The sequence below is a fragment of the Nipponia nippon genome, unplaced genomic scaffold, assembly GCF_047370975.1.
Source record: "Nipponia nippon isolate SJK-2023a ecotype South Korea unplaced genomic scaffold, ASM4737097v1 scaffold_4, whole genome shotgun sequence".
Taxonomy (NCBI): Eukaryota; Metazoa; Chordata; class Aves; order Pelecaniformes; family Threskiornithidae; genus Nipponia; species Nipponia nippon.
Window position 1 is genome coordinate 24,345,560 of NW_028262358.1, and position 24,754 is coordinate 24,370,313.

General features: G+C 42.6%; 1 protein-coding gene across 4 annotated transcripts in view; it reads right to left on the bottom strand.

Moving 5' to 3' along the window:
• Positions 1-24,754, bottom strand: part of SMYD2 (SET and MYND domain containing 2) — a 34,559-nt gene that overhangs the window by 4,240 nt on the left and 5,565 nt on the right. For 2 of the 4 annotated variants that reach the window (XM_087774525.1, XM_087774524.1), the window contains exons 3-12: positions 18,914-19,024; positions 17,230-17,290; positions 14,900-15,024; positions 11,194-11,261; positions 9,304-9,406; positions 6,845-6,955; positions 4,947-5,067; positions 4,132-4,306; positions 2,603-2,711; positions 128-522 (exon numbers count right to left, since the gene is read on the bottom strand). In XM_087774525.1, the coding sequence (XP_087630651.1) occupies positions 442-522; positions 2,603-2,711; positions 4,132-4,306; positions 4,947-5,067; positions 6,845-6,955; positions 9,304-9,406; positions 11,194-11,261; positions 14,900-15,024; positions 17,230-17,290; positions 18,914-19,024 (1,065 nt within the window). In that variant the 3' untranslated portion in view covers positions 128-441. Of the gene's footprint in view, positions 1-127; positions 523-2,510; positions 2,712-4,131; positions 4,307-4,946; positions 5,068-6,844; positions 6,956-9,303; positions 9,407-11,193; positions 11,262-14,899; positions 15,025-17,229; positions 17,291-18,913; positions 19,025-24,754 lie in introns of those variants that run through there. The other 2 variants (XR_015708190.1, XR_015708191.1) reach the window with 2 other exon arrangements.

Consider the following 24,754-nt stretch of genomic DNA (forward strand, 5'->3'; position numbering starts at 1 on the left):
AACGGGCTACTAAAGCAAACAAAAAAAAGTACAGCTTCTGCTAATTAATTTGTCAGATTCAATGAAATGACTTAGGCAAAAGCAGCTGTCACAAAACTATTGCACTGATGGAAGTGTACAACTGGAATCAAGAGGGGTCAAGACTACTTTATTTGCTTTACACAAATAAGATACACCTTAAAATCCATAAAGAAAAACATGGCCATTTTTGCACATGAGTTGTCAAAAGGCATAACCTTTAAGAAACCATAGATGCTTCCTTAAAAAAAAAAAAAAAAAAAAAGGCAATTGTAGATGTGTGGAAGGTAGGAACATTTTGCAAGGCCTAAGTGTGTTTGTCATTCCAATTATAGGACGAACTGTGTTCATACTCTACCGCTTTTCAAAGCGCTCCTGAAGGTTTTTAAATAAAGGTTTGAAGGATTGCGTAGATTCAAAGGCTCAGTGGTCCTCTAATTCCTTTTTGATCTCTGAAATGTATGGATGATCCTTCCCATGTGCGACTTCCATGATAGCAATTGCCTATGAAAAGAAAAAAATATTCAGACAATTGATTCATATATAACACCAGGCTATAAATACTCTCTTTGGAGGTTTGAAACAGTCTGACACCTCTAGCTACTTTTTATCCCCTTGTAGTCATAAACCCAGTAGGAAATAAAATGAAATTCAAAACTAAGTAATAAAGGTTTTACATTCAGAGAATACAGCTTTCATCTTAGAGGATCCCAAAGCACCTTTCAAAATGATATTCCTGACAAAACTACTTTGAATGCAACCAGCTCCAGAACAGAAAACTGCAAGCGGAGCGGGTAATATTCTGGTGGAGGACTGACTTAACCAGTATCAGACGGAGCTCTGCTCCTACCAATTCCTCCTTCGGCCGTCAGACTGACGAGCAGGCCTACTGCAGAAGTTACATTAAGGCATTTCAGACTCGATTCTGTGAACCCTCCGCCGGTTCCAGGGCTACCAATGCTTTACGAAGGAAGCAATTGCTTAGGCAACCGCTGAGGCAAACGCGAGACCTTGCCAGATCGGGACAGACGCTGCCGTGCCCGACTCCCTGCCGGTCCACCTACGGCTGCTCTGGCCCTCGGAGCCAATGCTCCAGGCAGCCAAACCCACGGACTCGCACGTTCCTGCCGCGACCCACGCTGCAGTGCAGAGCGCGTGTAGAGGCAAGACTTCCACTTGAGAAAGGACAGCAGCGGCCCCAAACAGATGTAGCAAAAGGCAACAGTAGATAGGACTGAAAGAAGCAAGTTCAGAGTAAGTCTGAGAATATTTAAAGACCATGATGCTAAGATACAGCAAGGAATCGCAGCATCCTAGCCGCCAGAGCATTTAGCCATTTTCTCCTCAGGAAACTTCTACGGAATTATGCTCTTGTATTTGTTAAGTCAGTACAACGAGAGCCTTTGGTTCCACCTCGGCAGCAGTGAGCAATGACTCCGTTCCCCCTCCTGCCCAAAAGAAGAGAGGAGGGCCTTTGGGCCAGCTGCTTGCAAACGGCCAGAGAACAATGGTTTTGTTTTTCCACTAAATCCCAAACATCAGGGGCTGGGATAACTTTGGGCAGTTCCTGTAGGAAGCTTTTGGAAGTGAGTCATTAGAAAATGTTTGTGTTAGGAAGCTAACTATGCCAACAAATCTACCTCCAGTTCCCAACCCCCCAATCCCATGTTCCTGCTGGCACAAATCCCAGTTTTAGTCAAAGCTTTAACACCACAGCGAAGGAAAACCTATGCTAATTTTAAGCTAGGTAACAGTTAAATTTTAGAGCATATATTCGTGTGCTATCTTTCACCATGGCTGGATAGCTCTGTTATTGCTGGCTAAAAACTTGCCAGCATCTGAAAAGGAAGAAAAAACAAAAAAAATCGTGACATTCCACACCAAGTCATTATATGCTACAGTAGTCACTGATGCTTAAGAAACTCAAATAAACTTCTGTCCAACAACCGTAGGGGAAGAAAGTCAAGAAACACAGTTCAGACTAATAAAAAAAAAAATAGAGGGGAAAAAACCTGAAGAATAAGGAACAGACTAATAAAAAGGGGTGAAGAAAAATGTAAAACCAAATGCTGTATTTGCCAATTTCAGCATTACCATATGCATTGAATTCCCTTCAGCTATTTAAAAATCAATTGGTTCCAGAACAAACAACCACCAAAAGCATGCCTAGTTTAACTTGCATATAGAAATCACAGGCTTCAATGAAACACTATGTGCCTTTTGTAAGAGCCAAGCATTTTTTCTGTCCTTACCTAGCAAGTAAGGAGAAGCTAGAGTTCTGCTTCATTTACGCTAGTACAGCTCTAGCTCAGCGAAGAATGTATAGCAAATGCTTAAGCATAATGCTCACCCCAGCTGCCGCAGCAGAAGTCCACCGTGAAAAGGTAAGACCCCTCGTATGTGAGAACAGAGCTATACTGCATCTTCGGGAAAATCAAAACCGAGCCAAAAAGCCAGTAACCAAATATATTAACACATGGCGCGCTTCCTACCAAGCCAGGCTTACTGACAGAGAAGCACGTCGTGTTTCAATGATCCCATGCCTGAACCGGTATTATTAATGAAGAAACCAGGAAACAAATACCCTCTTCAGGGCTTTAACTCCAGCCGTTCTGTTCTCCAGCGCCATATACAGTCTCCCTAATTTCAGCCACATGGAGGCAACGTTCAGCGAGTAGGAGGGATAATGTTTACTGCAAGAGAGAAAGAAACTCAGCTTTATCAAACCTGGCAGTTTCATAGCATTTTCCCAGCCCCCGTCCCCCTCTCAGGGGGCAAGAAGCTGCCTCTCCTCGCCCCTGCCCATTCACCGCTCATCCCCTCTGCCATGACTGCCAAGAGTCAGCGCCAACTGTTTCTGGGATGGGGACGCCTGACAATTGGGAATTGAACTGAAACTACCATATGCCTCTGAACAGCTGTCAGATGGCAGCGACTTTCTGCCACTAGTTTTCATCTAGCCAGCTACAGAAAGCGACTGCATTGTTACGAGTTTTTGGAGCCACCCTACACCCGCAGAAGGAACTCTGCCTGTTCCACAATAGTTGGTCTTTAATGGAAAGCGAGGGGCCCTCGGCAGCGCGTACAGCGCGCATGCCATTCTGCACTCGCACACGCTGAGCTGGCAGAGTCCGGTTCAGCAGAGCTGACCTGGAATGCCAGGCTCGGAGCCAGAGGAGCTGGGCAAGTCCCAGGGAAGACAAATAGTACTGAGCCCCCAGGGGGGGAAATGTTGGCTCCTTCTTTGTATCGCTGCTCTCTGCCAAGTGATCTGTGACTTTACGTTGGCATCTGCTCCAAAGGGAGAGCTTTACTTGCGCTCCCCCCAGCTGGCAAGAAAGTCACAGCTCAAGATGAGAATCTGCCTGGGAGATTCATGGCGGGATCAGATACAGCGCGTAACTGGCTGCCTCTAACGAACGAGATCGCTACTGTAAAAACGCAGAAAAATTTATCAGAGAGAGCGTTATTTTTTCCCCACAGAGGCTGGGTGCTGCCTTCCCCCCCCGCAGGGCTTCAGCCCGCACGCTCTCCCAGGCCGCCAGCTGCAGGGCAGTGGGGATGGGGGACAGCAGGGCACCCACAGCCTCCGAGCGCCCGAGCTGAGCTGGGCTCCAGCTCCCTCTGCTGCCCAGCCCCAGGCCCGGGCCAGGGCTCTGCTCCCCTGCGCCCAGGACGGCTGCGCTGCTGTGGACGGAAGGGATCGGGAGAGGGCGGGGGGCTGACAGCAAGAGCCGGCTTTGGCTCCGTTACCTTACACGGAATACTGACTGCAGATGCACTTCGAAGCTCTGCTTCAGTAACGTATTGGGATATTAAAAACACCAGTATTTATCTAGCTAAACAGAACTAGCACAGTATCCAAGGTGGTACAAACTTATTTTGAGAACTCAAAGCAAGGATTTCAGAGTCACCGTCTGCTATATATTGCAGGCCACATTTTGACAGTAAACAAAACCTGTCCCAGCATTTACACATTCCTTTTTGAGTAGTGATGTCATGGGTAGCGTGTTTATACAACGTGTACTGAGAGAAGTGATCTCTGCCCAAACTTGTCTTAATTATTCAGATTACTGAATTAGAGCATTAAAAAAAATAAAGTCTCATATTTACCTGTATGGTCTGATAATTTTTTGCCCATAACGCAGTGCACCTTCCCAGTCCTGCACATAGAGACAGACACCCATGGCCTGGTACATCATGTGTAACATATAAACATTACTGTCTTCAAACACTGCACCCATCTTGTCCAGGCTAAGTTCACAGATCTCCAGTAATTCACTAGGAGGTATGACGAAGTCAAGGAACCCAATAAATAAACGGTCTGTGATTAGACAACTACCTGGTAATGCCAAAGAAGAATTGACTTAAACTTGTTCAGAATGGTTCTGAGAAGCCCTCTTTTCTCTCAAATGGCACCAAAGCATCCATGCCACAGCCCCAGAGCTACTTTGAGAGGTATTCTGCTCATGAGATTATTCCCCCTCCTACTCAGATATTCTACAAATCTTGCATTCTTGTCTGCGCCGCACCACTGCTACAACAGGTAGGCTTGTGACCATCGGCAGCAGCTGCAGCCTCACGCCCAGTCTCTCAAAACCGGGCGATATTAGAGTGGGCTAACACGCACACACCTGTGCTCACCCTCGTCTCTGGCTTGTTGTGCAGAGACAGCCGTATGCGGCATTCCTAGAAACGGAGAGCTGCACAGGAAGGAACAATCACAGGGTCTCACAATCTCACACCTCCGGCAAGGTTAAACTGCCCCTTGTCTCCCGGGCCAAGTCCTCAGAGACAAAGAAGACAGAGGTATGTTTAACTTCTAACGGTCGCAGTGTTTCTCCTGCAGGTACTTCCGGAGCAATCCGGCAGGTAAGATTTCTAGGTCACACACCAAGCCAGCGGAGTCAGGGGGAGACAAAGGATATATTTGTAGTGTTTGGCTCGCCTGAATTCCTCAATCACATTCCTGGCGTATTTGATCATGTCCCGCACCGTCTCTGCTGATGGAGGATCATTCAGCTTGCGGATTTCCAGTTTCTCTTTATCCTGAAGGAAACACAATGGATGTTATAAATGCAGGTTCCAAGCCCTACAAATAAAGGTGCACCTGCTACACAAAATTACTCTAATAAAAAGACACAGATGGGAACTTAAGCTCTTCAAAGAACGTAAAAACAAAGGTAGAATGTGCACCTGCAATTTTTCTCTAAAGCCTTGGCTGGGAATCCTAGAATCCTCTGCGCCTTCCAGTTCATCTGCCATTCTCTACTTCCATGAAGTCCCTTTCTTTTGAAAGATCCAAGAGCTTTTCAATTTTGTCATGAAAGCAGTTTTACATAGGAAATTTCACTGCTTCCGAGAGATTAGGGATTACAACAAATTCAGTTTTAAGGCTAGAAAAGCTCAAACACCTTAGGCCTACCACCGAGTGACAGCTCAGTGGAAAACAAGATGATATTAAATACAGAAAAGTATCCTTCATATCTACAGACAAAACCACATTTCCACGTCTTGTGATTTCTGCTGGACAGCTCCACTTACTCTTATCTTTCCATCTAACGTACTACTTCACGAAGAGCCAGCTGCAATCTGGAGACATCTTTTGCTGTTTAAGCCTCACATTGTTGCTAGATTCCTTTTTCCTTTACTATTTCATCTGCCAGCTGAGAGGGCTATAGGGGACTCTTTCCAGAGCTGAGGGACGCTGAGTGACAGGTGATTCCAAGAGCAGCATGTTGTTGGAAATCACAGATGAAATCCTGGCTTCATTAAACTCAGTGGCAAAATTATCAGGGTAACTGTGGGGAAAAACACAACTACGGTATCAACAGAATGGCCTCAAACAAGAATACTGGGTACTACGTGGAAAAAAAGTTACAAAAGACACCACCTTTTAGAGGAAGGAGATGGTTGCCTGGTCAGTTTGGAAAGCAGCTCGTAAAAGGACTCCTTTGTGAAAATGGGGGAAAAAATAATCTAGAACTTAAGGGTCAGATTATGCCAGCCAGATCGATCTTGACTGGAATGACAGATGAGCCACACAAAGCTCAGTTCTCCTAGGACCTCCACTGAAGGATAAGAAAACAATTAGTAGGACAGGCACGGTTGTTTCAGTATCTGCTGGGTTTGGGTACCTTTTTCCACCCCCCGTAAGTGCTGTCAATCAAAATAACAAACACCTCGTTTTAAGGAACACGGTCTCGATGTCTGCCTTTGTCCTTTGAAGGGCACCAGGCGATGTCTAAGGAACGTCAATCTGGCCTGCGCATCACAAGAGGCTGCGACCCAGGACTACCCTGTCCGTGAGAAGAACGATGTGGTGCCACTGCAGGAAAGCTTGTTTTGCAGATTCTGCTGGGTCTCCAAACCATCCGGCAATGTCACACAAGGTCACCTAGAACTGACTAAGGTGTCCCAACCAGGAACTGCAGCGGGACTCTATCCCAGAGCAGGAACCCAGAAATGCCTCGAGCAAGATTCACCGCTGGGAGTTGGTAGAAAATATGCAGTTGCAAAAAAACGAGTTCTGAGCTAAATTCTTTTGGCCAGGTAGCATAGACACAGTATAATTATCTACTTTTAACAAAGTTTTCATCTTTGCTTTGTAGCTCAACTTTAAATAGGCATCTACCAGGAAATTTCCTGATGTGTCATGATTACAGTGGAAAGAATGAGTATCAGAAAGTCTTCTAGACAGAAAAACAGAGCCACCCCCCCATTATCCTCCTTTCCAAAATTTAATTAAACCATATATAATATTACATCTAAGGACCTGGGTAGGTGCCTTGACAGTCAGAAGCACATTTCACACCAATTTTATTACCTTTTCTTTTGTCATGCACTCCCTGCAATCACAATTGAAGAAATACGAGTCTCTTAACCGATCATTTCTGTCTTCAGTGGGATACAATAGGTCAATATAGCTGGTAAAAACCTATATGGTAAAAACACAGCAGTCAGTGAAAAGGAGCGTAACTATACGTATTTACCACTACCAGTTCTAGTCTACGTCGTGTACTACACATTCATGCAACTTGCGGATCCCTGCAGCCACATCACCTGCCTGTTCCCTCACATTCCAAGCCTCTCTGCAGCATCAGGAGTTGCCATTTGTGAGTGCAATCTGGCAGAGAAGAGTTTCCTTTCCTATTCATTTTGGAATTTCCCTCAAATATTACCCTGGCTTAAGCCCAGGACAGCAAGATTCAGGTGTGGATAAGGAAACTATCTCGGCCTCCTGTCAGACTACAAAGTGATGCCTAGTTTTCAGAGGTAAAATAATGATTTCAGGTATCCAGCCTAGGACAAATTACAGTGGCCTGGTTTTTTGGAGGCTGGAATCTCAAATTGTTATTTCTGAAAACCTACAAAAATTGGGGCAACAGCAGTCACTAGTAGCTTTAGAAACTTAGGAAAAGACCTTTAGATCTCTGAAAAGAAGAGAGGCCCAGTGCTCCAATTCTAGGAGAATGAATATCAGATTTACTTCAACAGCAAAATTTTAAAGCAAAGAAAACCTGCTTTAAAGGCCCTTCACATACACTATTCTTAAGTTTTCCTCTACTTCAATGGTCTTCAGAAAAGAACCCCTGCAACTAGCTTTAATGCTGTTTTTAAAATGAGATCTCCCCCAAGAAACATGTCATATGCCGAGCGCAGTTGATCATTTTGCAGACAAAGGAAGAGCTTTAGTTCCATTTCCTCATTTATAGTTATTTGAAATCTTTTGCTCAGTCTTTATGCTTAAGGTTTCCTTCTTCTTTAAAGTAAAATGTACATGTAATTTCATACAGTGCATGTTCTTCTTCTTACTCTGTGTGATCTCACACTTTCCCTCACACTCCTCTCCTCCCTCCCCTATTTTCAAAACATGCAAAATGCAGGAGCTCCATTTACAGCGCAAAAACTTTAAAGATGTTGTGATGCAATGGCTAGATTGAACCTGAAGATGGAGACACAGGCCATAAGACTGCACAGAGGCCAAGCAAAACCACGAGTTCACATTTATAAAATTCTTAAGTGTCAGAAAAGCGAATGCACAAAAGCCATGAGGTCCTGGAGAACTGATGCAGCTTCTAAGACACAACTCAATCAAAAGAGGACGACCAGCAAAGTAAATACTCCACATCTCTACCTCTCACAGTAAGCCCTCCCCAAAAATGCTGAAATGTCCGTGATTCCACAGTAAAATTCCAAAACCAAGATCCGTCCTTGTCCGTTACCACAATGCATTTGCAGTGACTGCCAACATCACAGACAAATCATCGTTAGTAAATGGCATAAAAAGAAGTTGCTCACCTGAGACATTCACCCTTGGCTCTAGCAACTAGACTCATTTCGTTCACAACAGTGAACAGCCATAATCCACAAAAATAACCTCTCTCCCTTCTTCACAACTGGTACCACATACTTCAGAAAGTGGTAGGAGTTATCAAAATCAAATCCAAACTTATTTTGATCAGCATTAACCTTGCCCGCTAAATTAACATTAACAAATAAGCTATTGAAACTCAATGCAAACTACATCCCCACAGAGAATGTTCCCTGTCTTCATCCCCTGCAGATACCTGAACATCCTCTTCAACTGTTTAACATCTTTTTTCTTTTTTTTTTTAAAGCAAAAAGCAGCTCTGTTGCTGAAGACTCCCTGCCAAGTTCATTATTTGATTGAGAAAGTTTCACGGTAAACCCAGAGCCTTATTCAATTTCACAGGATTTTATCCATCACTGTTCAGCTTCGCTCCACCTAAAAACATGCTCTTGTTCTTCTGTGACTTCCCAACAAATGCCGCTGAAGTGATATGACCAAGTCCCATGTTTTGTGGATGCTCTGTCCAAACAGAAGTTAGAGGACTTATCTGTACCCGTTTACCTTGTTTATTCTGGCTTCGATTTCAATACATTACTATTATACTGGGAACTATTACAGCAGTAATGATTTGCTTTGATCCTGGAATTTCAAAGCACCAGCCAAACATCAGTAAACTCAGCCTCATTTTACAGATGGGCAAACTGAGACAGAGGCTGGCAGATACGCAGCAACTGCTGCAGGTGCCCTTCCCTCGTTTCAGCACAAAATAGGATACTGCCTCTGAGAATCGGTTCCGTCCTCTAGAGCCACCCCAACTCTTCCAAAGCAACATCTTACACTTCTCTGAGAAACAAGAGATCCTCCCCCCTATTATTAAATTGTCATCTAATTGAAATGAATCCTGAAGAGCAGAATGGATCCTACTTTTAAGATGCATGCATACAGAGTGCATTCACACATAGTGCATTTACCTCTTCTCCAGGCTCAATCTCTTTAACAGCTCTGACTTCGGCCAAGGTCCCCTTGTACGTTACAATCACGTTTGGGCAACAGCTATGGTTCATCAATGCAACACTGTAAAAGCAGAAAAGTAAACCTCTTCCCCCACCGCCACCAAATGCAACAGGCAAAAAGTTAAGCGCCACTTCAGAAAACAAGTAAGTCTGAAAGATTGAGTCAGTCTCTTTCTGTAAGCTGTTTTTATTCTGAGGCTTAACACGAAGGTAACCTTGGGAAAATCTGTTGTACTGTTATTTATTCTAATGATATGGAGAGTGGCTGTGCTAATGAATCATTACAATTTTTAAATCCTATTATTGCAGGACTAGGCAAGTTATTATTTTCCCATTCTTATAGTGCTTTGGGACAGCTGGCAAGGGTGTTCACATAGCTTAACTATCAACATCCTATTTAGGTACCTATGATAGACAGACTCTTTTCCTCAGAGGAGAAAGAAACACATTTAACCTAAAGGAAACAAGCAAATACAGGAAAACAAACGTAATATCCTGCATCGCAACTTAAGATGAGCGTTAAAATTTTAGCTGGCTTCTGTGCAAACATAAACAGCCTCCATGTTTGAAGTGGGAGGGAAGAGATCTATGTCTGTTATACAAGCACACAACTTACACAAAAACTTGGACCACTAGAGAAAAGTACTCCCCCTTACTACCGAGCTTGGAGAAAGTGCAATTTGCTGCTTATCTGAGATAAAATGTATAATTTTAATTCTTTCTCTTCTAATCTACCAAAATAATAATTGTCTCTTCAGTCTTTTTAGCTCACAGGCATAACTGTCAAGTAGCAAAGACCTGGCTCTTGCATGCTAAGCATATACAAACAAAGGATGGTGTTGGACATGTTTCCAGAACATCCTGATTTAACACTCTCCTCTCTCCACCATGACTCTGATCCTGGGCATTGCAAGGCCTTAATTTCCAACCTGTAGATGAGGGCTGTAGACTTGAGACAGACCTGCCTGAAGAAGGAGAATCTGTGAAGCAAGTACTATCTACTACTGTCTGTATGCAGCACTTAGCAAAATCAGGTCCTGCTTTAATTGAGCATCTCTAAGTTTCAGATTACTTTGACACAGATAAGCTGCTAGTAATCTATGCCTCACAAGGAAGTCAACCTCAGCAGACAGCGATAATACTTTTAGTACGGTGTTTGCAAAGAACACGGGCAGCAAATATCCTCCTTTGCTACAACATTAAGTGGGAAGGACAGACTTAAATGGAAGAAATGTTCCTCAGCCTTAGAGAGCTGTGCTCCCCTGTCCACAAACTGCAGGTGACACTTAACATCTGCAGTTCATTTGTAAAGCTAAGAAGCTTGTATATATTTTTTCCACTGTCACAGCAACATAAAGCATCGCAGTTTTTAAAACATCTGAGGAGGCTGAAAGAAGTTATGAAAGGGATTTACTGTTTGCAAAGGAACAAAGGTAGAAGGGATGTTGTTCAGAGAACACCAGGTGAAGGATTATACCCAGCCAAAACAAAGTTGTGAATAAAGCAAGTCACCTGCAATCCTTTTCATTTTGTTTTGACCATTACATGTTGTCCCCGTCCAGAATCTGCTAGCCAAGTAATATTTCCTACCAACCTGTATATAGTTCACAATCTAAGCTTCAAAACAAATTACAAGTGCAATTTTACCAAAATTACCAGATTTAAAAAAAAAACTGCTGCAAATCATTGGCCACATTTTAGTAGCTATTTAAAGATACTTAAAACAAGACAAATTAAGTGTTTGATTAAAATTCTTTCAGTAGAGATCTACTTCCACACATGTGCAAGAACCTTTGTTTGTTTTTAAGTAAGTTAATTTTATTTTTAAAAACATGAAAATCAACCTACTCAGGAAATATGGCTGATCCCAAATGAGAGAGTTCTTCATCTTCAATTGTGAAGCCATTACAGTTAACCTAAGGAAAAAGAGGAACAGACTAGATCAGCTTCTGGTCAGCTAAGTACTCCACATGTCACATTCTCATACTTCAAAGTCAATTGCAGTAATTTGCTTACAGTTTTCTTTCCATCTCACCAGTACTCACAGGGAGCTACGTGACATCTCAAAAAGTGAAGTGAGGACAAAGTCCCTAGCCAAAGGAATGTGCAGGACACGAAAGCACTGACAGTCCAACACTTGTACCTGCTCAGGACACAACATCTAGGGGACTGCTCCTTGGAAGGCTAACCAAGAGAACTGGGGCTTGAAAAGAGCGCTAGAAAGAGTGTCAGACAAAGCAAGACCATTACAAACACAAAAAAGTCTGACTCCGACAGAGCAAAGAGACTTCATTTGGCCACGACAAGTAAAGGGCCGAAGCAGAACTACACAGGAAAGGAGCAATGTAGGGATGAACAGCAGTGAATTCAGCCGGGCTGCGGCAGTACAGAGCTTTAACGGAGCGTATGTTGCAGAGACTTGCCACAGTGACATTTGGCATCGAGGGTTGCGTGTATCAGCTACAGCTAAAGCACATATAAAGAACAAAAAGGGTAGTGAGAAAGACTTGAACCTAATAAAGACATAGAATAGGAGGGGACAGAAAAAGGACAGAGTATGAGAAGAAGTGTATTCCTAATTTAAACAGACACAAGATCAAAAGAGCTTGTTCACAAATCTGTCTTGAAGAATAGATTCAAGCAGGTTTTAAAGCCTTCTCCCTCTTTTATTCTCACTAAACAAGGGAACCTTACAGGAGTTTCAGCTTTGTTTCGTGTGGTTTGTGTGACTAAGTGACCAAAACGCACCTCAATCAAGTACATTATTCCACTTTCACTGCGAGTCACATACATGCCAACATAAAGAGAACCCTCTCCACATTCACCAACATCTCCCTACAATCATCAAACTGTTCACAGAAGTGCCAGAAAAGCACTAAAACAACTAATGTCACGTGGCCAAGACCAGCTGAAGCTACAATGGGCACAGAAACAGTCAATCAAGTACAGTGTAACTATTTGTTCTGGAAGGGCAAGGGTTGACAACAAACGCTACCAAAAATGATATGCCCCACAAGCTGGAATGCAGCTCGGATTGGATTTTAGAAATATACAAATACTTCCCAAAGCCACTCCTCAGGTATGAACTGTTCAGGATGAGTTCACAACTAAGGAAAGTGTCCTGTTTCTCTGATTCACTCACTGGTATCTTTGCTATCTTTGCTTGATCTTTACCCTGCTATTTTTAGCAAGGTAGCATCCAAAGGCTCGCTGTCTCTCAAGATGAGCATGCTACTGCACTAGCCAATGTATGAGCATACCTGAACCAAAACCAAAATGTAATTGCTGAATACAAAAACAATAGAAGGAAAAGATTATATCAACAGCAAGTAAGAACATAAGGCTACAAAGGCTGACATGAAGAACAGCTTGATGGTTCTGAATCACAGGGAAATATTTAAAAATATGTAGTGAGTTATCATCAACTCCCCTCCAACTAAGCCAGAGACAACCCACTTCTTGAATGCATCATACCAGAAACGACACAGGAGGAGGAATTAGAAGGGATGAGATACCACTGTTTTCACCAGATGAATGCATGACTAAAAAAGGGAATGCAGAGGGAGCAAAGAGACAACAGCGAGAAAACTAGAGCTCAGGGTTCTTCCCAATGGTGGAAAAGAGAACGTGCAAAGGGAGGCACAAAATTATGCAAGGTCTTCAAAGAAAGGATGAGACACTGGAACTTGAGACAAGACAGAAACTATTTGAAGAGTATGACAAGGTGAGACTGAAGAGGAAGAGCACCAGTCTCGAGAGCTATGTTCCACAGGGACAAGAGAGCAGAACGATACCAACAGCTGGGGAAGAGAGCAATGAAAGGCAAGGATGGTTTGGACAAAAATCTTTGCTCCACTCAAAAGGATCGATTACACCTTAGCTGTGTTGAGTAAGAAACAACATCAGACAAAGCCCACAAAAAGCAGTGAGGAAGGAGTCAGAGGTACCCAAGTCCCAAAAGACTGCCCTGAGCCACAAGGAGAATGACTGCCAAATGGACAAGCAAAGTAGACAGCATGAGGCCAGAGAAAGTGTTGAAGCAAAACAAAGGAGCAGCAGCATATCCATACTATTGGTTTTAGGTCAAGTTAACTCATTATTAGAAAACATGTTTGTACATATCAAGTACAGACTTCCCTCCCCTTCTTCTAGAAAGATTTATGCTGGAGCTAAAAGCTCAAAAGGTTGTGTCCTGTAGAATACTTCTGAGGAGCATCCAGATGACCTTTGGAGATTTTAGTTCAAAAAAACTGCAATGTCCACAGTGGCAGAGTTGCCTGATGATCAGGATGAGCTTAAGGTGACACCTAAGGGTGACATTAGACATCTACAGAGAAGACTAGATGGAATATCAGATCTGGGAGTCAGCAGTTCACAGAAGTCAGTTAAAGTACTGTGATCTGGTGGAGCTCGTCCAGGACAGGACACGAAGCGAAAGTCATTACAGCAAAAATAATGTAATCTTTGGGGATTTTGGCAACATTCTAACAAAAATATTCAGAAACACCACAAGAAACTGGATGTACTGTTGTCTTTGAAGTATCCCTCTGAAAAACATAAATTGTAAAGTCTTCAAAACAGAAAAAAAACCCCTTTTCATTGCAGGGAAATGTGTAATTAGAAACAACACAATGGATGATGAGCAGATGCTAAACATGCTGAAGAATCATTCCCCTACAAAATAACAATACCTCTGTATTAAGGTAATATTAACCGTGCTTCCTTGTTGGTAGATGCCCAGCTCTCCCAACCAGGGTATTGCCATCTTGGCTTTCATCACAGCAGTCAACATTTGCCCTGATCTCAAAAAGTATTAAACTTTTTACTCGGACGTTTAAGTTTAAAACTAGCTTATTTTGAACTACAGGAGGAAAAAGAAGAAAATGGATCTTTCAGTATTCCACTGGTGTGTTATTCCATCCACTACAATTCACTCAATTTAGATGCGTATGAAAAGCAGGTGAGAAAAAAGAGGTGACACATTTCAGAAGTTATCTAACAAGACATCCTGCCTTCCCTTCATCTCTCCAGATGACCACACTACCCAACTGCATTTAAAAGCCACACACACCAGATAAAAATTTCAGACTGCTCTTTCTACTTCTCTGAAGTTTACTCCCTGTGAAGGTCAAACACAACAATGACCTGACCAGCAAGGATTTCCACAAGTTTGAAGCCTGAATGAAGCCTTTGCCTCTGCAGGGTCTCAAACCAGCAGCCTTCCACACAAGTCCAACAACAGCTGCACTCGCGTGGCCCACAAGAAGCCTAACGTTGACAGGGTCTAATGCAGGCTGTTTCCCTTTTTCTTCAGCGTTTGAGAAGCACCTCATAGAAAGTCTGCAGACAAGAGTCTCTCCCCTCACTACTGAAATGGGGCATGTCCAGCCACTTCTGGTCAAGGAAGTGGGTCTTCTCCATCAAGCACACTCAGCTCTCCCGAAGATATGCAAAGAGCTACCATTTCCATTGCCGTTAACATTTTTCCCCTTTCACAAAGGCTAAAATCCTACAGCACTATCCACCTAAGCAGGCTGTGTTCTAGCCAACTTACTTGTGCAAAGAGAACTACAAGGGCAGCATTGTCAGGGTACTCCAAGTGCTTTGAGTAAAAGTGATGAAGAGCGGCAATGTCGTTCTGAATCAGCTCTCTCTTTTCATTGTCTAGTTTGTCAAGGTCTGTGGACAAAGAATACATTCCATTTCAGTAACAGGAACACTTCCCCGTGAACTGCAGCTACACTTAGGTTAGAACAGGCCCGGACTTAAACCCCTCAAGGAACAGCTACTTGGAAGTACTGCACGAAGTGTCTGTTCTTCCATAAATGTAATGCTGCTTCTGCCAAAGCCACAGGTGCACTACAAGAACATGCAGTATTAAAAAGTATTTTCTAACATCTTTACATTAGCAGGTAATTGGGCACAAATTTCCCTTTCTTGGGAGAAGGGTCACAGTGTTTAAAATGCATTCACTAACCCTAGCAAACAGACCAGGCAGCCCTGGCTCTCTAGAAGCCTATCAACTGTGGGTAGCTACCCTCAGCAGTCTAACACGACCTTATGAGCTACCTGAGAATGCCCATGTCTCCATGGGCCGGAAGGCAACCATCAACAGAGGTGCGTTTAACCTGCAGATATCTAAGGATAACAGAGGACAGCAGGAACATCAGTGGAAATGTCCCAGCACACCTGCCAAGTGTATTCCCTTATGGGTTTGTTCAGAGATTTACCATCAGGTCCACAACAGGTTCTAGCCAAAGCTGTGGCCACTGAATCGTTTTTCTGCTTGGTCCACGCAGAGCAAGCTAGGTGACCGACCATATACTTCTGGTCCCTTCTCTCTCCTCAAGAGCAGAGTGTTGGAAAGTTTTTTTCCTAATTCCCTCTCTCACACTGGCAATGTCACCAGCTCACTCCTGCTCTAAGAGAGCCAGCAGATCATCAGTTTCCCCTCTCCCACTGAAAATACTAGCGGAGAGAAAAACATGCAGGAAGAGAAAAGGCTGTAAAACAGTGGCAGAAGGGGGAAATGATTTGTAAGAGCAGATGCGAATGACAGGAGAGTCACAAAAAACACTGAGGAAAATGAAATGGGACAATTTGATGAGAATTAGGACGAATCTGAAATAAGAAATTTTGAGCTTCCAACTGACAGCCAGGTGCCTTTTCCTCTTCTGTGCAGCGTGTTGCGAAGAGTAAGGCAACCGCTGAACATGCCAAAAGTGTGCTAAGAGATGAGGAGAGTCAACAAGGCAGAAGGAACAAGGAGTTCTCAGTAACAAAACCAGAAACGAAACAAGGGCTCCTAGAGGATAAGGGGGACATTGCAAGAGAAAATCATTTCAGCCTTGTAGCTCCCAAATAAATAAATTACTGAAAACAAGCTGCAATGCAGAAGAATATACAGAAATTACTTCAGCACTTACCCATCCTCCTCAACCTTAATCCTACTAACCTACCTGTAAAAATTATCCTTGCCTTAGGCAAAGTCAAATGTTGGCATTTTTCCCCCTTATTTCCCCAGTTGTCCCAACAACTGTGACAGGAGCTTTTGTCCAGGAACCAAATAAGACTGTAATCTTGCTATGCATGGTTACTCTGCTGCCTCAAGTCCTAGCAATGACTGCATTTATTCAGCATTTTACAAAGGGTTTTGGAAACCATCAGAGTCAGAAACATGAATATACAAACCTATTGTCTCCTTGTATATTACCCCCAGCACCAAGAAAGAAACAACAGAGCAGTAAAAACTATGCCAGGATGGTTACTAGTCCTCTAGCTGCTCAACTTCTAACTCTGCCTCACCGGACGTAAACAGTAGCCTTCCAGTTAAAAGCAAGCCATTGCCTCATCTCCTTCCTTGGATTATTTTGGAGCATTTAGGACATGGAATTTCAACACAATCATATATAACATGTCAGATTTGACTGGCAGTGACAGATACTGAAGCACAGTCCAGAGGGTTCTGCAATTAGCCCCTTAGTCACTGTCACCATCAAGCAACTGTGCTGTCTCTGATTTTATGCCTCCTGGTAACAAATACCAGCTATTTTAATTTTACAACATTACAATTCTCAAAAGACACTAGAGTACCAGAAAAGCCAAGAGATGGATCTACGCTACATAATTAATTCTGTCTAGGTTTTCGCCCTTGTTTCACAGCCCCCGCAAGTAACAAAAAAAAAAAAAAAGAAAAAAAAAAAAAGAAAGAAAGAAGAGCAGTGCACTTTCAAAAAACGAGCAACCACAATTCTCTTTGTTTACTCCCTTCCTCCAACAGGAGTGGGATGCTCTGAAAGGTTTTGATGGAGGGGGGCCAGGGGGTAAAACAGATCATGCATATAGATAACTGCCTCTGTTTACCTGCAAGCCTTTTTTACTTACGTGATTCAAACTCTTTTACACCAAGCAGCTTCTCTGACTGTGTTCTTTCAGGGTGAGTTTTCTAGCAATATGGGGAAAAAAGCAACATGAAAATATTTTAATCTTTTAAGTAGGCAGTTTTGTCTACTCATTCATAAGCTGGCAACTCCTACCTGTAAAACAAACCCAAATCCACACTGTATGGAATTTATAGAAGTTGATGAACAGCAATGAGTTAAATTGACTACCCTTAGTAAAGCCATAGAAATATCCTTTCTCCACCAAATTAGACAGCCAAAGATTAACTCCTATCAAATTTATATACATAAACTGAACAGTATTTTAAATATGTCATTTGCTTTGTTCTAGACACCCAGAAAGCTGCTAACAATAGCAAGCAGGCAGGAGACAGGCTTCGCTTTGAGGAAAGTGAATAAACTGACTGTTGACAGAGTTCAAAAGCAATGCTCCATTGTTGGCCTAAGGCCACTTCTTTGTAATCTTGGCCATTAAATATGGCTTTGCAGGTGGCCCAGCAGCTGAGGTTCAGGGACTACGGTTTGCATATTTAGCTTTTATATGACATGTAGGGTTCTCCCCCCTCCCTGTAAGCGATAAAAGCACAAATTTATTCCAATGACTTTTTGTCATTAAACATTCGATTTTGTTTGTGGATCACCACTAAACCATGCCTTAATTAAGTCACACACACATACATTCACGCACACACACATCTACACGCACAGCAAGTATGCACCTACCTTCCCAGCAGGCCACCAAAATCCTCACTACATACAGTATCCAGGTTGCCCTTGTCACATAAGCAGACCTCAATCACACAAATATGCTTCAAAGAGGATTTGTTTTTGCAGAGAGAGTTTAGAGGTCTACAAAGATACACATCATAATAACCTTGAAACTCATGAATCCCGTCCCCTCCCTGTAAGCACTTGTGTTATCCTCAGTACCCATATAGTTAGGGAACACTGAACTGGAGGTTGACATCGCAATCTTATTTCCTTACTAATAATATCTTTTTTCTCCAAAGACCAAGGGCCTGAGGTTCTCTCTCAATCTTTGTTGTTCACCAGTTAACTCCAGTAATCGTAAACATTTAAACCCGAATACCTCAGAGGTGTTCTTGACTCACAAATGTACTGGGAGTTACACACTACATAATTCTATGCAGTACAACAGACAACTGCTTCATAAAGATGTCACTGTCTGCAGGCATATAACACTAGGAGCGTTGCTCAGAATTTAACCACATATACCAAGTCTCATTCTTCTTTCTCTTCACCAACGTGGCCTTGGTGCTAGCCCACACACGTAACCAAGAGCTCCAGCCTACTAGAATGGAGGCTGAAACACCATGCACACTGTGAAACTATCAGTAAACTTTTCCAGACTCTGTTAAACGGTACCTTCACCATAAAAGGTACAGCTACACAGCTTAAAACCTCACCAGCCTTTTGCCATCTTCCCCCAAAAGTCTCCAGCTGGACTATGGTGGCCCCGACGCTGCTGCAGTGGTCTGATGGTCAGTTCCTTCAGCTGCTCATGCTCTACATTACACCCGTCTGTACACAGGAAGCTAGTATGTATGTGCTTTGCGGGGACAGTTACTGTCGGTCAATTTTCATTTTCCTGCCTTCCCTGGCACCCAGAGTAGGAATGTACCTCCCAAGTCCAGCCTCCTGCTCACCTGTTTGGCAAGGATCCTCGCTGTTAGCCTCACGGTCTCCGAGGGATTCCAGTTCTGCCCAAAAGCGCACATGGCGGAACACTCTAGCTTGTGCATTGGCCAGTCTTCCTTCTGAAAATGTAGAAAAATATTAAAAAAAAATAAGCCATGAAGATAAAGTGATGAAAAAGAGGATGCAGCAAGTCCTGCCAGATCCTAGAGGTCAAGTGAAATGTGTTTCCTTTAAAAAAATAAGATGACGCTCACTAAATCTGAACAAAAGCTTGAGTCACATTTAAGGGGTACAGCTATCCTGCTTTTTTCAAACAAATTCACAAGGGATGAGTTAAGGTCAGAACATCTTCATTTATTCAATGGAAAAAAAGAATTAAATGACGAAGAAGCAAACAGACAACATGATTTATAAATCACCAGTTCTTATTGTTCAGATCAAGCATGTGAGGACAGAGTAGGTCTGAGCTTGATGGCTTTATTGGGTTCATGTCCATTTAATACCTTGGCCCCTCATTATGAGATGACCCTGGTGTAATCAGGAGTAATGCGTCTGAAGTCAATGGATTCACAATCACCGTAAGAATCGGTATATGTAAGGTCAAAACCAGACCTTCTGAATAGAATTATCAGATTTTTTCCTTAAATGCTGCAGAATAAGAGTACAGCTAGGCAATGAAAACACACTGAAAGACAAACACCTTTTAGTTAAGAATGTATAGCATATTCCTAGCTCAACATACAATAACACTTGGAGCGATGGCACAAGCCACTGGCTGTTGGCACCCTACAGATTCCCTCCAAAGCAACAGAAACTTTCAAAGATGAGCACAGAATCACAGATTAACACTCTGCACTGGCACACAGAGCCTGGCACACAGAGCCAGGCACAGAGCCTGGCTGTCCCCAGACTGCATCAAATTTCATTTTATTTATTCGAACATGGAAATATTCTTATTTCTATATTCAAGCAATACAGCTGTTTATTTCTATATCTCATCCCAGACACACATTTATAGCAGTGTGTTAGAACAGACCTATAGTGTTCCGCCTGTATAGGGACTATCAAGTTTTGTTTTCAGACCAGATTTAAACTGGTGGAAAATGGTAGTGGAGGCAAGAAATCACAACAAATCCCACAAATTTATAATTGATTGAAAGTGAAAACTTAATTTTTTTTGCAGCCTCCAGAAAGTTCTTAATTCTCCTTACTGTGATTCATCCGGTATCACAGACCCAGTGTTAGCCCACTCAAAAAAAAAGTTAAAAATATTTTAAAAAAATTCAATATAGCCCATCAGAGTGACTGAGTGGCAGAAAGAGAAGAAACACAGTTTCTCTCAGCTGCCTAACCACTGATGGCAAGAGCCATTTGAGACACCCTAGGCTATCTAAAACATCTACATAGGACCAGTAGACAGGATACAGGTCTACTGGGAGATGCAGGCCTTGTGGGAGCTGTAGCTGGAGGCCACATGACAACCCAAGGCACCTCAAATACTTAGCTGAATCAGGACCACCAGTGTCTCCTGCCTTTGCTGTTCCACTTATTCACAGGTTTTGCAGATCAAAACAAAAGCTAAGATCGCTAATTTCAGAGTTAGTACATCGAAAAGTTCTTCCATTGAAAATGGTCATTTTGATTGCCCTGGGCATGGGCAGCTTTAGGAGTTTATTTTATTAGGAAAAGAAAGGTGAACACCTGCCCCAGCCTCATGTAGGATTTGAAGCAGTGCAACACTGCAAGGGTATTCATTGTCCTTGATATCTCAGTACAGTACTCCAAAAAAACCTGCATACAGGCTGCTTGAAATATGCTCCAGTGTAAATGTTCTAAGAGGATGTGGCAATACAGACCAGGAGAACGAAAATAGTATATCACACTGCAATCATGTCATGTGAAATTACACTCTCAACTCTCCTACAGCTGTCACACTACAAAATGCGTCCCCCGAGAGGCCCGTTTCCTATGTATGCCCCAAGACCTCTTTCTGGAAAATTCCTGATAGCCTTTGCTTAGGAATCCACAGGCTAAAGGCTAAGAAGAGAGAAAGAGGGAGATCTCATCTCTCACCCCTTCTTGCACACCCAGGATGCCCATCAGCTTCAGTGTGATTGCTGGGTGTGCAAGAAGCGAAGGCACAGAACCTGAAGTTTTGTAGGACCCGCATCCATACACACTGGTTAAATAAACAGGAGAGATTACCTGACAAAACCAAAAATCAAAATGCAAAATCAAGTGCCTGTCTCAAAGCAGTGTTTTTTAAAATCCGTTTGTTCCCTTTATTCTTTACTCATTGTTAATTAAAATCTTTCCCCAGGCAGAATCATACTGAGTTATATGAACTAGTAGGAAGGTTAAAGGGACACGATACGGCTGAATTGTGTGAAATGAGATAAAAGCCTGAAACACCACAAGAAGAGAGAGCACTGATGACTGAGTAGTACCTGGGATGGAAATACTGTGACAGCAGCTTTCCCTGCGATCACAGCAGGACTGTATTTTGCATTCTTTTCCACAGTTTTCTATAAGTAGTCTGAATTATAACAGGTAGCATTGTTCTTGTTGAATCCCTAATGCTACATTAATGATATTTTCTTCCTATTTTCATTGCATCTGCAGTATATTTCCCTTCATTTAGGAGTGAGTGACAACATTTTTGGAAGGGAAGTTCTTTAAAGCTTATGCTTTTCACATCAAAGCATGGAAACAATCTTCTCCACCAAGTTCTTCAAAATGATTCCGCCGTCCGGGCCTACTGGATTAATTCCCAGAACACTGACATATAGCTCAGCATAAAAAAAAACCCAAACAACAAAACATAATACTCAAAAAAAATAAGACTTAAGTCCAAACAAATGTCCTTGCACCTCTTTCCTCACATGGACTTTTTCAATAGGATGTAAAACCTCTAGTATTTCACTTGATCAAAAGAAACACAGACATCAGACAGAAATGCTGGGCAAGCCAGTGTAGGGGTTAAGCCCACTTCTTCAAAAGCTTAAGGCCCAATTATGCTCAAATGGCATCCAACTCTTTAATCAAATTTCAGTGAGGCAACTTCTGATGTCTGACATTATCCAGTGAAGTTCTCAGATACAGTCCTTCACCAAGCAGTGAAGGTAAGTTTCACACATCTCACAGCCATCCTTCCCTACCATGATTTACCGAATGCTGGGCCACAGAGGGTATTTGACTTCTGTGGGTTAATCATAGAATCGTTAAGATTGGAAAAGACTTAAGATCTTCGAGTCCAACCGTTAACCTAGCACTGCCAAGTCCACCACTAAACCATGTCCTCAAGCACAACGTCTACCCATCTTTTAAATACCTGCAGGGATGGGGACTCAACCACTTCCCTAAGCAGCCTGTTCCAGTGCCTGAGCACCCTTTCGGTGCAGAAGTTTTTCCTAATACCCAAGCTAAACCTCCCCGGCGCTGCTTGAGGCCGTTTCCTCTCGTTCTATCACTCATTACTAGGGAGAAGTGACCGACCCCCACCTCGCTACAGCCTCCTTTCAGGTAGCTGTAGAAAGCAATAAGGTCTCCCCTCAGTCTCCTCTTCTCCACACTAAACAACCCCAGCTCCAAAAGGTTCACAGGAGACATTTAGCAAAGAAAATTACATGGAGAAAGTTTTCAGACAGGGGGACAGACACCTCCCCAAGGCAATCTTAAGCAGGGTCTTGCAGTGTCAGATTTCTCTTGTGCAGAATCATTACAGCAAGAATTTCATATTTTTTTCTACAGCTCACCATAGAGGAGTGGGCAATTTCTACAAGGTCCCATTTAAAACACATCTGCTTGATGCTAATTCCAAGTCTACAACTACATTTTGAGGCATACTAGCTGGTTAAAAATACATGTTTCCCTCACTCCAGAAATACCAACTACAGCACACTTTAACGTGACATGTTAAGAAAAGCCCATAAATATTTTTTCGAAAATATATTTATTGTTCCAAAACAACTCTTTCTGCACTTTGGCTAGCTGATCTCCACTGTGTCTGGGATAAATAATAGCTATGTGTAATAACAGAAAGAGGGGCTCCAGTAGCTGGTTCAAGTTCACCAGTTCCACAATTGCAACCACGTAACCCTCTTAAAACATTTCTCTCCAGAGTGTTTCAGCAGCTAATCTCTGAGGAGAAAAAAGGAGCACAGGTCTCCTGCTGTTAGACTAAAATTATTATAATTTAAGAAGTCAAGATCCAAACAGCTGCAGATGGGGTCTGAAAGCCACTACTATAATAACAGGCCTGTGCTTCGAGGAGGCAATAGTGGAGAGCAGAACAGTATGAATCAGCTGGAAATCACAAACCCTTTTAAAAAGAGAACAGGATTAGGGGCTGGGAAAAGAAACACGCAGCAAACCCAGGCTAGATCCTACTAACCCACAAAACATTCAAGGCAGCAAGGACAGGCAGCGAAGACAACTTCCACTCTCACGTGCTCTGCATCTGAGACTGAATCTATGTCTATGCAAACATCCAGCTTAATATAGGTCAAACTTAAGGTTATCTATCTTAAAAGCAAAATAACAGACCAAAACAGGCAAAGGCACGTTAGCACTAAGGGAACTGTGCCAGGGCCAGCCTAAGTGCATATGCGTGCGTATAGAGAGAGCCTTAAACATATCAGCCACTATATTACTGCAAGACTTTGTCTTCCCCTGGGTTCAGTCCCTCACACTGCAGTGTGACACCACCTTTCCCAGCGACCAGGGCAAAGGAATTACACTGCAAAGCAGGACTTGGTCAATGCATCAGACACCTGGCCGTATGGCAGGAGACGCGCCCTTTTACCACTTGGGGGATCTTCAGCAAGTCAATGTACCTTTGTGTACCTATACCCCATTTGCAAAAAAAGAAATGCCGCAAAGGCTGCTGTGAGGCTTCATTCATTAAATGCTTGGAAACTATTTTACGAACCTCAAAACAAGGATACTGTATGGCTCAACAGAGTGGGAAACACATGCAGTGTCACTAACTTTACTTTCAATAACCACATTATTCTGAAAGACAAAAAAAAAATCTTATTAAACAGAAACACACTAGAGAGAGGATGATGTCTGCAGTTATAAAATCCATAATTCTGAAAGAGACATAAAAAAATTTGTTTCCTGCTGCACACTTTGGCACTTTTCTCTTGTCTCCTTCTGATCCATCTCTCCCCACCACTAGAAAGAATTCCTATGAATTGTGGTATAGCAGGTCTTTAAGTAAGAAAAGAGTAAGCTCAAAAAATTTGGTTTTCTATCCCATACAGTATATTTCATGTGATAAACACTTGTCAAACTGAATTATATTGAGTAACAAGGTACTAACCAACATATAAAATCATACCATGTCCTTGTTGGATACATGTAATTTGCTGAACTAAGCAAAGAAAACATGGATTTACAGAGAAAATTAACTTAAAAAAATAAAAATCAAATGAACAATGCCATCACAGTTCTCAAGTACAGCTCTGCCCTTTTATCAGCGTTGCACGAAGAAGTCTCACATCTATGGAGGCAAAAGGGACACATTTATTGCACATCCCAGTGTTACAAGTTCAGTATCAAGGCACTGATGTCCTTTTTGGCTTTGACAAAGAATTGCTGAACTGCTGAAAAGTGCCTTTGAACAAGACAGGGATGAAGATGCAGTGCAGATTGTCTGTGCAGCACGTACAGTCAGTGGAGACCGCTTTCTAGAGAATATTATGCTTGAAGGTAACTTTGAAAGAATGTCAAAGAATTCAATCTCAGCAACATTCATAAATTTCATCAGACTGACTCAGAAGGGCCCAAAACATGGAAGATAATGTTCTATCAAGTAGGGAGTCAAAAGCCATATGCATATCACC